The sequence below is a fragment of the Mesoplodon mirus genome, assembly GCF_964341445.2.
Source record: "Mesoplodon mirus genome assembly, chromosome: 1".
Lineage (NCBI taxonomy): Eukaryota > Metazoa > Chordata > Mammalia > Artiodactyla > Ziphiidae > Mesoplodon > Mesoplodon mirus.
The window spans coordinates 26,562,142-26,575,783 of NC_138976.1; the positions used below are offsets into that span (position 1 = coordinate 26,562,142).

The 13,642-nt window shown below is 37.5% G+C and overlaps 1 protein-coding gene across 4 annotated transcripts in view; it reads left to right on the forward strand.

Moving 5' to 3' along the window:
• The first annotated feature begins 4,334 nt into the window (after nt 1-4,334).
• Nucleotides 4,335-13,642, forward strand: part of STX17 (syntaxin 17) — an 85,348-nt gene continuing 76,040 nt past the window's right edge. Inside the window, exons 1-2 of one of the 4 annotated variants that reach the window (XM_082619737.1) lie at nt 4,335-4,353; nt 12,887-13,069. In XM_082619737.1, the coding sequence (XP_082475863.1) occupies nt 12,947-13,069 (123 nt within the window). In that variant the 5' untranslated portion in view covers nt 4,335-4,353; nt 12,887-12,946. Of the gene's footprint in view, nt 4,354-4,379; nt 4,530-4,755; nt 4,921-12,886; nt 13,070-13,642 lie in introns of those variants that run through there. The other 3 variants (XM_082619736.1, XM_082619735.1, XM_082619734.1) reach the window with 3 other exon arrangements.

Sequence of the window (13,642 nt, forward strand, 5' to 3'; positions counted from 1 at the left end):
TATTCCAGGTGTAAGGCACAGGTAGGATTGGGAAAAGGATTGGGATGAAGAATACTGAGTTCAATTTGGTTAGAGCAGAGGATGAGTGAAGAGGAATAATGGGAGCTAAAGTCAGAAAGAAAGGTTGGGTGCATGTGGCATATCTATCAACTTGCACATTTGTATATTTATCATGTGATATTAATTATATTCATGACAATAACTAAGGTACTACAAAATTCAAGGTGCCTTGTAACTTGCCAAGGTTTAAACAATATTTAGTAAGATTCTAGTGCTAAGTAAGTTTACTGTGTCTTAGCTGCAAGCATAGTATAAAGTTGCATCTTTTGAAGGTGAGTTGGATGGTAAGAGGTGTGGGTATGGATTAAAGTCATTGATAAAGCGAAAATTACCATGTTAAAACTACTCTTGAAAATTGCTTAAATTGCCCATAAGGTCTTTTTTTTTTTTTTTTTTTTTTTTTTGCGGTACGTGGGCCTCTCATTGTTGTGGTCTCTCCCATTGCGGAGCACAGGCTCAGCGGCCATGGCTCACAGGCCTAGCGGCTCCGTGGCATGTGGGACCGGGGAACGAACCCATGTCCCCTGCATCAGCAGGCGGACTCCCAACCACTGTGCCACCAGGGAAGCCCGCCCATAAGGTCTTTTAAGCATGGTTTTATAAATACTACCTTGTGCAATAATTGTTGGGAGCACTAAGTTCTGAGAATTATTAAGATAATTAAAAGAACAAAAAGGTGGGGAAGGAGTCTTTAGAGAGATGTCTGGGCATTTAAGCTATTCTACATGTTAAATGGTTATCAAATTCCTAAGTAGTGAATGGTTGATAAGCAGAGAATTCTAGTGTTATTGTTTGCCTGCAGAGTTCACTCCTTTTGGTTTGACGTAAGGTCTCTATAATCTTAATATATATGGACAGATTGTTTGGTAATGGTGTATGTGTGTGGTGGCAGGAGCCACTAAAGCAGAAAGTGGAAAGGTTTAAGTACTAAAGCCAGGGAACACTATGTGTAAGTTTAAAATGATATCATAAGATAATAGAAACAAATGGAATTTTGTGTTGATAACAGAACTCTCTTGATTGAAAGTAGAAGTTCACTTGAGCTAGTTTAAGCAATTAAAGAAAATGCAGGGTGAGAGCTGGGGTAGGGTGGGGGATTAGGAGGCTTTGGGGTTTAACCAGACCTAAGTGGTTAATGCTAAGCCACTCTGGGGTTAAGCTAAGCCTCAGGAATGAGCTGGAACCAGGAATTTGAATGTGCTGCAAACTCTGTTTCTTTTTTGTGCATCTAATCACTCTCACCTACCTCGCTTTCTGTCTCTTTCATGGCTTTTCATTTTATATTCTAAAGGTTGAAGGTTTCTAACAAGGGTAGGGATTACTGCTGCTATTTCACCACTATTTCAGAGACAGGTAGTAAAGAGAAATGCTATTAAGGAAGTATATATTCCTTGTCTACTAAGAGGTTTTATTTGTTCTAAATCAAGAATTACTAGCTCCTTATTTTCCTTTTTTTATTATGGTGTAACTCACAAAGTATATACACAAATCGTAAGTGTACAGCTTGATGAATTTTCACATATGTAATCACAACGGTTCAATACACAGAAACTTTCCAGCACCCCAGAAAGCTACTTATGCTCTCTCCCAGTTAATCCCACATTAAAGGTAACCACTATTATCACTTTATTTTTAACCTTTCTTCATCTCAGTTCACAAGATTGTTGGAATGTTAGAATGCACAAAGATAGAATGCATTCAGAACTGCAGTAGATATTTCAATAGTTCATATGCTAGAGAAAGAACTTAGTGAAGGTAATGGCTTTACATATTTTTTGAACATGACCTACAGTAAAAAAAAAAACAACCCCCCCACATTTTTTAACAACATGGCCTAGGATATACATACAATCATCTCTCCACAATTTTAAGTGGGATCATGGGCAGCATGGCTTCCTCTGATTCACCAGTCTATGGAGTCAAAAACACAGCCACCAGGAGCTCTGCTGTGAGCATCTTCTCCATTCAAGAAACAAACCATATTAAAGCTAGAATCCTAGTCCCAATCTCAGATTCCTGGAACAGGTATATTATTGTTCCAGCTTGGGTTAGGGGTCTGCTCCTGGACCAATTCACTATGGTCAGGAGCATGGGTTCATGCCTGTATAAAATGGCTGCCAGAGGCTCATAACTGATAGCCTGCAGATCTGGTGGGGAGAAGCAGTTCCCAGAAGAGGAATGGACTAGGAAGATAACCTAGGAGGTCTATATTATTGTGCCAAATCTGAATTTGATTCTCCATATACTTGCTCTACAATACTGGAAAAATTATGTCTTAATTCATAGAGTGAATATATATTGTTTTCTTAGCCTGTTCCAAGAACGTGCTACTTTCTAAGCAAATGATAATATACACCTTTCCTCAAGAAACAGCCTTATTCAGGTATAACTGACATACCATAAACAATATTCATATTTAAAGTGTATAATTTGGTAAGTTTTAACATATATATACACCCATGCAACCAGTACCACAAGCAAGATAATGAACATATCCATTATCCCCAGAGTTTCCTCGTGCCTCTTGGAAATCCCTCCCTTCACCCCTACTCCATTTAGCTATTATTCTTAATTCTTCAAATAGCTCCCACAATTCCTTACAGACACAAATTAGATTCTGCTATTTGAAAGTGATCTTTTCTCCCATTACAATTTTAAACAGGTGATCGCTGTTTAGGAAAGCTATTGCTCTAGCCATTTTACTGAATGTGTTTCAATTCATTCCTTGGGTTTTCTAAGTAAGCAATCATAATACCTAAAAAGAATATTTTTCTTTTTCTCCATTTATTTATTTATTACTGTTTGTTTTGTTTGGCCTTCCTGGTTCAGTTAGGACCTCAGGAAAATGTTGGCTAGTAGCAGCAGGCCTGCTCCTAACAATTTCAGTGCCCAGGCAAGAGTACAAAAAGAGGTCCACACACCATATATCTAAATATTTAAAGATTATAAATCAAGCTAACAAACTGTTAGATTAAAACATTCTATTTAGCTACCTTGACACACCTAACTTAGAGCAAACATACGTATAATAACCTAGAAGGCTAGGTTCAAGTTTAGAATCCTTGAGTGTCATATCTCCCTAGTGTACTTGAGGTAGATTTTTCAGAGCTTAACTTGAATGACCTTTACTTCAAAAGCTCTTGTCTTGCATAAAAAATTTTTTCCCATGGTATTGGCTAATACTTTAATTTTTCTCCTTAGAATTAAAATCTTATAAACACCTCATTCCTAGAGTAAAAGAAATCAGCATTCATTATACTCACAAAGAAAATCCAAAATGCTTAGCAGATTTTATGCTTTATTTTAGAAATTACCTTTCAATGCAATTCTTACAGACCCCTAATATTCATTGGTCCACAATTTCTACCCCTACTCCCACTCCACTGGAAGACCCTAAGAGCTGAGTTTCCTTAGCTATGGCTTGAATATCCTTATGACTTCTAAGGATAGTACCATCAGTGGATACGTTCTGAGCAAGTCATCTGAATACTCACAAACGCATATTAAAAAGGCTGGATCTGGAAGTCAGGCCATCCAGGGAGGAGGACTTGTGACGTGAACAGGGCTTCAAAGCCGTTCATTGGTATCAGCTGGTATGACTGGAAGAACTTGAAAAGGGAATTAGGAAACCCAGTTGAAGTTCCAACTGTGTCACTACATGGCTGAACTGCTAGTGAGTCACTAGAACTCTTTGTTGAGCCTTAGCGTCATTATCTATAAAATTGGAATAAGGTTACTGGCACTGGGTTGACACTGGTTCAACCCGTTTTTGGGAAAAAGCACAACTTGTCTGAGTTTCAGTTTCTGTGCCTGTTACAGTTAAGACTTGTGCCGTCTACCTCAGAGGGGGGTGTAGATGGAGAAGGCACAACCTCTGTGAGCTTCAGTTTCTACAAGTGTAAAGAGGTAAGAACGCCCGGCCAGCCCACCAATAAAATTCCTAGAAGAACAGAGGAAAATGGACAAAAAAGTTGCAAAATGTAGTGGGCTATACAGATGTGTATTGCCTCACACTTAAAACACAACGAACAGACAGACTTAAAGAACATTTGTGCGTCTCCTTCCTCTTGGCTCCCTTGTTACAACCCCACAACATAAATCAAGACCACGTAGTAAGACGATCCAGAGCGGCGACCGCGTCTGTACACACAGGGGCGCCAGCCACACCCCTCGAAGCCGGGACTGGGCGGGAGGGGGCGTGGCGCAGCCCAGCCCGCCTATCGCGACGCCCAGTCCCGTCGCGCCCGCGCCTGCGCCGTGCGTACCCACCGGCCTCGAACGTCCCGGCGGGAGGTAAGGGGATCGCGATAGGCCCCCTCGGGAGCGTAAGGCCCTGGCAGGCGTCGTGGGCCGGGTGCCAGACCCGCGCGCGGGAGGGGTGCCCCGCAGGAAGCAGGGCATCAGGTTGGAAGTGCAAACGCTGTGGGAGCTCCTCTCGGCTTGAAGAAATGGTGGTTTCGGTTTTGGAGGTGCTTTCGAAGCGGGTATAGGGAGGCGGCCGACCGGGCGAGCTTGACGGCCTCCCGGGGTCTCGGGGTGGAAAAGTTTACTTCGTCTGCCCTGCGTGTGACGCGCTGTGGGTCTTAGGTCATCAGGGTCGCCGGCGTCTCGGTCCGGAGAGGGGCCCGCGCACCCGTTCGGGGGCGGGGGTTGGGGGAGGCGGCGTTTGGTTTATATGGCCCAGGTGCGCGGTGGGTGACGCTGCGAGGGATGACGCGAGGCTCGAGGGTTTTGAGGGGAGGTCCTGGGGCGCGAGGGGGGAGCCTCCTGTCAGCCATACCGGGCAGAGTGGTTCGCAGAAGGCCCCACGTCTGTCTCCCCTTTTTACAATTCGGGGAGGCTCCGAGAGCAGACCGTACGGTAGGTAGGTCCGAGGGCCTTGATTTTCTTTCCAAATTCAGTACCCCTTCCCCCAGTGAGAAACATGGGGCGACGTGCCTGAGGGAATTCGGTGCCCCAGGTGTGGGGAAATGTGGGAAGGTGTTCATAACTTTTTTGGAAGGGGGTGTTGCCAGCGCTATTGGACTTTTCCTGAGAAATGGGGCTTTTCACTTATAAGTAACCTTAAGTAATTTGGTTAACCTCCCAGTACTTTTTCCTTATTGGAAACGTGAGTAGTATGGTACTCAGCTGGTAATAGTTGTAAGCACTAAAGGTAGTTTGTAAAGCACCTGGCACCCGCCCCGCCCACCCCAAGTGTTAGTGCAGTGAATATGATTGCAATTCTTTGACCTCAAAATATTTGACCTGTCTTATGGGAAACATCAGTCTACACATTATTTTAAGAGACTTTTTATTTTGAAATATTTTACAATTACAGAAAAGTTACAAAAGTAATGCAGAGTTCTCTACAATTTCCTTTAATGTTAACATCTTACATAACTGTAATGCAATTATCAAAAGTAAGAAATTAACTTCAGTACAACGCTGTTAACTAAATCACCAACTTTCTTCAGATTTCATCATTTTTTGTACTAAAGTCCTTTTGCTGTTCCACGATCCAATCTAAGATCCCGCGTTGCATTTAGTTGGCATGGCTCCTTAGTCTTCTCCAATCTGTGACAACTTCTAAGTCTTTTCCTGTCTTTCATGACCGTTACACTTTGGAAGAGTCCTGGTTAGTTATTTTGTAGAGTGTCCTTCAATTGGGTTTTGTCTGATGTTTTCTCAAGATTAGATTAAGGTTGTGTACTTTTGTTGATACCACAGAAGTGTATATGCCCTTCTCAGTAGTTCATCATATGAGGGGTACATGATATGACACACTGCATTTGATATTGCTCTTGATCACTTGGTTAAGGTGGTATCTGTTGGAATTATCTAATGTAAAGTAACTATTTTTCCCTTTGTAATTAATCAGTATCTTGGGGGAGAACTACTTTTAAACAATGCAAATATCCTGTTTCTCCTCAAACTTTAATTTGTTGATTTTAGCATCCATTGATGACCTTGCCTTCAGTAATTATTACCGTAATGTTCTAATGGTGGTTTTCTGTTTCCCTCATTCCTTCATAATTTATTAATTGGAGTTTTTCTGTAAGGAAGAGCTGCATCTTCATCCCATTTATTTATTGTTAATTTTTTGTATCTGTATGGACTCATTTTTCTATTGGTTATTTTCCTACACTTTCGTTATTTGTTTTATGTCTCAAATTGTTCCAGCTTCGTCCATTTCAAGTTTTTTCAGGTTGCTTCCTGTGCCCTTTTTATAGGCTCTCATCCTTTTTTGAGAACTTCCTTGCTTTTTGGATGCTCCAAGCTTCTCTTGCGTTTTCCCTGCCCTGGAATCCACCATTTCTCCAAAGACCCTTGCTTTCTTTGTTTGGAGGGTAGTATTTAAACACCAAGGATCTGGGCGCTAGGTGTGCTCATTGCTACTGGGTTATCATTACTTCCAGTGCCTGGCAGAAGACATCTTAGAAGCGTGTGTGAGTGTATGTATATATTTCTAGCTGTATATACAGTCGTCCCTTGGTATCCACAGAGAATGGTTCTAGGACCTGCAGTGGATAGCAAAACCCGAAGCCGCTTAGGTCCCATAGTTGGCCCTTTGTATCTGCGGTTCCATATCCATGGATTCAACTGTGGATCATGTAGTATTTATTGAAAAAATAGTATTTATTGAAAAAAATTCACTGTAAGTGGACCCTCGCAGTTCAAATCCATATTGTTCAAGGGTCAACTGTAAATCCATATATTTCATGGAGGTACAGGCACACATATGTGTATATTCATGCATCTGCAAAGACTTATATTTATTTTTGTGTTTATCTGTATATATGTATACACACACATGTATTTTAGATATATGTCTCTATATATCTATATAAAGATTTTTTTTTCTAAACTAAAGTTTATCCTGATACTTTTGTTTCTAATACAGTACCACAGGGTTCATTCTAGTCTTGCCTCTTACTTGTAACTTCTTTCTTCAACAGTGAGAAATCTGGCCTTTGTGTTCTACAAAATATTTCCTTATTTGTTCAGCCCTAGTATACACATAAAGTAATTTCAAGATTTCTAACCCATAGTCCTATGAGAAACAAATATACTAACTAGAGTACAGTATAGTTGTGTGTAATTCTTTTTGTCTTTAGCCTTGTAGTGTCCAGTTTAGTATCTAGGATCCCATATCTAGACACTAGTATCGAGTATGCAGCATCTGTTTTCCAAAGTTACCTAGATTAGTTATTTTCTTCCCCTACTTCTTTCATTATGGTTATATTGTTCATTTGTAATACAATTAATTTTATTTTTTATAGTTTGTATTTCATTTTGGGTTCCCCCACATCTCGTTGTTTTTGTTTTTTAATATACAAAAATTCACCTTTTGTGGTGTACAGTTCTGTGAATTTTGATAAATGCATGTAATTGTTTATCCACCACCGTTGTCATGATACAAACAATTCTGTCGCCCCAAATATTCCATTACACTTGAAAAATAAAGTTAAAAGTAATACAACAACTTTACAGAAGTTTGAGAAATTAGGCATTTTTGTGTGTTTTCTCTTGTTTTTTCATGGGCATATTTTAAATACCTGTGATGTTAATGTAAATGTATTTTTTAATCCTATGTTTGACTTATATCAGAAATATTTCCCAGTTTTCTGACTTAAAAATCAAGAAATGCTGAAATACATTTTCAACTCATTATTTAATCACACTTTTAAACCAGAATTTCTTTATTGAATTATGACCTTCCCTTAATAGCTTATAAATATTAGTTGAGCTATTTTATGATCAGAGGCACTGTTGGATGACTTTGTTTCAGTAACATCATACTTTATACAACTATTTGAATGCTGTGTTCCCTTCTTAGTTTTATATGGGTATTTTATTATAATTTTATAGAAATGGAAATGGTGGAGAGAAAAAAAATACTCTAGAAGGAGACCAAGAGTTGGGAAAGTCTCTTGGGAGGGTCTTGGGCCAGAATGTCTTCCCCTAGAGATGGCCCTTGTGAGGCAGCAGGTTATTCCTTGAGCACAAAAAGCTGAGGGGCAGAGTCATGCACTCTGACCTGGAAATATTACTTTTTGAATTCAGAAAAGAGAGCTATCATCATAACATAGGGGAGCAGTGAAAACAAGCCAAATAGTCAATAATTGGGGTTTGTCAAGTACACCGTAAACTGATTAGTGGAAGAGAAGGCAGAATCATTTGAGTTGTATCTCAAATGATACACAAAGTTGAGAGGCAGATGGGATATAAAAGAGCATCTAGACAGAGGGAACACCTTGCAAAGCCAAAAGTAGAGATTGGGTGGCTTACTTATGAACATTTTATTTTCTTGTTCAGATAATAGGGAACTCTTAGAAGTTTTTATTCAGAGGAGGAGCATGTTGCCTTTGGTGTTTTAGATATATTCATTGGTGATAGTCTATGGGGAAAAATTGGAGAGGGGAGAGTCTAAACGCAGGCCAAATAAGACACTTGTAACGTGCTATGCATATTGTGCTGTTTGACTAGAGTGATAGGATTAGATATAGTGTAGAAGAGACATGTGAAGAAATGTTTTAGTTCCATTAGCATCTGTTGAATACCAGGTATGTTAAAAAACATTTTGATAGGAATAGTAATAGATATAAAGGTAGCTTCTTATATAATCTGCATAATGGAAGAAAACACAAGAGGCAATGTGATAAACTGGGAACATTAGTGTTAGGGAAATATTGATAATTTATGAGACTATTATATGTTAATATAATAAGAAAAAGTCCCTGTAGCATGAGCAGGCAATTGATGAAAGAAGAAATGCAAATAGAGAATAAATCTCATTAGTAATTTAAAGAATGCAAAATAAAACAATAATGAGATACCATTTTTGTCACCAGTTGAATGTCTTAAGAAGAATGATAATATCAGGTATTGGTTGGAGTATGGATAAATGGACATTTTAAAGTTTTTTAAATTGAAGTATAGTTGGCATACAATACTGTATTTATTTCCAGTATACAAGCATAATGATTTGACATTTTTATCCGTTATGAGTTTATCACCATGATGTCTAGTAACCATGTATCATCCTACAAAGTCATTACAATATTATTGACTATATTCCGTACGCTGTACCTTACATCCCTGTGACTTGTTTATTTTATAACTGGAAATTTGCACCCCTTACTCCCCTTCACGCATTTCACTCACCACGCTGCCTCTGTTCTGGTGACCACCAGATTATTCTCTGTATCTGTGGATCTGTTTCCGTTCTGTTTTGTTTTTTAAATTCCACGTGTACATTAAATCATATGGCATTTGTCTTTGGCTTATTTCACTTAGCATAATATCCTCTAGGTCCATCCATGTTGTTGCAAATGACAAGATTTCATTCTTTTTTATGACTGAGTAATAGTCCATTGTGTGTGTGTGTGTGTGTGTGTGTGTGTGTGTGTGTGTGTATGTATCACACCTTCTTTAGCCATTCATCTATCTTTGAGCACTTAAAGGTTGCTTCCATATCTTGCTAATGTGAATAATGCTCTATGAACATAGGGGTGTATATATCTTTTCAGTTAGTGTTTTCATTTTCTTCAGATAAATACCAGAATTAGAATTGGTGGATCATATGATAGTTCTGTTTTTAATTTTTTGAGGAACCTCCATACTGTTTTTCATAGTGGTTGCACCAGTTTACATTCCCACCACATGCATGTGGGTTCCCTTTTCTCCACATCCTTGCCAACAACCAACACTTGAAATTTCTTGTCTTTTTGATGATAGCCATTCTGACAGGTGTGAGGTGATAGCTCATTGTGGTTTTGATTTGCATTTTCCTGATGATTAGAGATGTTGATCATCTTCTCATGTGTCTGTTTCCCATCTGTATGTCTTTCCTGGAAAAATATCTGTTCAGATCCTCTACCCAGTTTTTGATTGGATTGTTTATTTTTTTGATATTGAGTTGTGTGAATTCTTTGTATATTTTGGATATTAATGCCTTATTAGATATATCATTTCCAAATATCTTTTCTCATTTAATAGGTTACCTTTTTGTTTTGTTGATGGGTTCCTTCACTGAGAAAGCTTTTTATTTTGATGTAGTCCTGTTTCTGTGTTTGCTTTTGTTGCCCTTGCCTGAGGAGACAGATCCAAAAACATATTGCTAAGACCAGTGTCAAAGAGTGTACTGCCTATGTTTTCTTCTAGGAGTTTTATGGCTTTGGATCTCCCATTTAAGTCTTTAATCCAGATAAATGGACATTTTGATATGTTGCTAGTGGGAATGTAAATAGGCACAGCCTTTTTTGGGACATTTAGAATCAGGAGCCTTAAAAAATGTGTGTACCTATTAATTCTATTTCCAGGTATTTACTTTAAAGAAATAATCATAGATGGTAGTATGGATTTGTGTGAAAGAAGAGTAATTACACTGTGGTTTAGTTTATAATAGTGGAAAATTGGAAACATCCTGAGTGGCCAACATTAGATGATTAAATTATTGAACATCTGTACAATGTGATACCATGCTGCTATAAAAAATACATTATAGAAAAATAGTAATTTACATGGAAACATTTTTATTATATTTGATCAGGTTATTCAAAATAAATCTTTTATTTGTTCTTCATTGCTTCCTTTATTCACCCAGTAACAGTATACTTTATTATACTTTTTTGCTCCTTGCCATTCCTTTCTTTTGGGTTTATTTTCTTTATTGTTAAAGCATGCCTTTTTAGTAGTTCTTTTAATGAAGGGCTTGGTAATAAACTCAGTCGTTGTATGTCTGAAAATGATTATTTTACCTTCACTTCTGAATAATAATTAACCTGGGTATACACCAACTCAGCACTTTGAAGATATTCCTATCTTTTGATATGTTGCTTTGATGAAAAGTTTACTGCTTTTGTTGTTTTAGTTTATCTGTCTTTTATCTCTGGTTTGCTTTTTAAGATATTTTTTCTTTGTCCTTAATGTTCTGAAATTTCCCTTCCATGTGTTTAGGTAAATTTGTTTTTTTATTTATGCTACTTAGTGTTTATGTGCATTTTCAGTTTGAGGCTTTACATCTTAATTTTCAGCATATTCTCTTTGAATAGTGCCTTTTTGCCACTTTATTTATTCTTTCCTTATGGGACTCCTACTTGTTATTGAGCTTGTCATTTTATCCTTAATGTTGCTTATCTTCTTTTTATGGGTCCTTATTCCTCTGTGTTCATACTGATAGCTTCCAATCAATAATTGCCTTTTCAGCTACAAAATTTACTGTTTAACCCGTCTTTGGAGGTTTTTATTTGTAGAATTTTTACTTGGTTTATTTTCAGATTGACCTGTTACTGTTTCATAATATTATCTATTTTTTTAAGATTCTGTTTCTTTCTTTATATCTTTATTTTAAAATGTACCTATTTTAATTTTATTTTTAGGTTACTTTATTATCTCTAGTCCCTTAGCTGTAAATTTTCCCATTTTGTTGGGTCTGTGGACCAATCTTTTGACGGTGAACTTCCCCATCATCTCTAATTCCCACTAACTACTGTAGCTGTTAGACTCTTTATTTTTGGTGTTTGGAGATTTTCCTTTTTTGCTTTCACGTTTAGATTAACTGTAAAGACCAAGTTACTGGTAGATGAGATAATCTGTATAACCAACACTTCAAGATTTTCAACTGTGAAAGAGAGAAACAACATTATTTAGAATAATAGTTCTTAATGATTCTGGAGTGATAGAGCTTTTTGATAATTTCCTGAAAGCAATGGACTCTGTCTTCTGAAATAATTCAAAAATATATTCATAATTTTTTGTAAACAAACATTCAGGAACTCTCAAGTCCCACACTCCTATCTCTATGGACCCAAGTCTAAGATACCATAACCCAATGGAATTAACATAGTCAACTTATTTATTTTTAATATGGGAGAGGTTATGGCTAATTAGATGGCATGAAAACATGATGTACAACAGTGGTTTTCAAGCTTGCTTAAGCAGTGGAGCCCTTTATTTACAGAAAATCTAATAAGTTCAAATTTATGAAATAGATATAAGTAAATTTTCTCCAGCTGAAGCAGGTGTGGGGTCCTGGAGCCTGTCCACTTGATAACCTTTACCATCACCTACCCTGACCCCAAAGACATAACCCTGGACTCTCTGGAACACTGCTCAAAAAACTGGTGAATTAGAAAGAGCATTTGATTGCACTCTCAGGAATACTGGGTTCTTATTCCAGCTCTGTCACTGGTTACGTGTACTGATTGTAGACAATGCTAATCACTTTGTAAGAAAGGGAAGATGCAATTTAAAGGACATCAATGAGAAGAGTTGCATTTTATAATATATTTGAAGTATATAATTACATATGTTATATTAGAAATGGAGTTTTTACAGCAGAAATGTTAAGAATGAAATTTTTTCTTCCAATTTTGCCATTTGACGCTTTTTTAGAAAACATTATTCACTGTCCAGGGTACATTGGGAGATAAAGACTTGAACAGTATATTTCTGGTTTTTTGAAAAAAGTTATTTAAATATATGCATACATATATATATCCTTATATTAAAAAGCCCTGGAAAGACATACATCAAAATGGAAGTAGGGGGGTGGGAGGGGGAAAAATGGAAAGAGTAGTTAACTATAAGTGAGGAGATGATTGTTGATTTTATTTTATTCTCTTTTTCCTATTTTCTAATCATTCTAAGGTGAATGAATATACATTACCTTTGTAGAGAGAAAAAGATTTTAAAATAAAAGTTTTGTTAAAAAAACAGTCACTGAAGTTCAGCATTAAGTTGAGTATGTATTTAGAATATATTGTAAAATTACCTAATTGTTGGCTTTTAAAAATAATGGAAATTGATTTTTAAAATTCTTAAATAAATATTTCCCTTTTAGGTTTTTCTACATGAGTGGAGAAGGAGAGTGCAAGTAGAAGAGATACAACATTTTTTTAGGATGTCTGAAGATGAAGAAAAAGTGAAATTACGCCGTCTTGAACCAGCTATTCAGAAATTTACTAAGATAGTAATCCCAACGGACCTGGAGAGGTTAAGAAAGCACCAGATAAATATTGAGAAGGTGAGTTTTTTTCTTTCTTTCTTTTTTTCCATTTTTTTCTTTTTTTACCACAAGAAACAGTTACATATTCTGATTTATATTTGTTGTGCATTTCACCTACATTGAGAATATTAGATAAGAGTCTTTGCTAAAACATCTAGCTCCTGTTGATTTAACAACATTATTCATTTTTTCATCTGGTTTTTCTGTTCTACAAATACCCCTCTCACATTATTCCTTTTTTAGGAAGGGATATAAGAATAGAATCAGGGGCTTCCCTGGTGGCGCGGTGGTTGAGAGTCCACCTGCTGATGCAGGGGACACGGGTTCGTGCCCCGGCCTGGGAGGATCCCACGGGCCGTGGAGCGGCTGGGCCCGTGAGCCATGGCCCCTGAGCCTGCGTGTCCAGAGCCTGTGCTCCGCAGCGGGAGAGGCCACAACAGTGAGAGGCATGTGTACCGATTAAAAAAAAAAAAAAAGAGTAGAATCAATGCCTTTTTAGTTATACACAGTGATGAATTGAGCAGTTAATAATTAAAATACAAACTGTTTGATAGTTGACTATAATGTGAAGGTAGTGGACTTTGGTTAAAG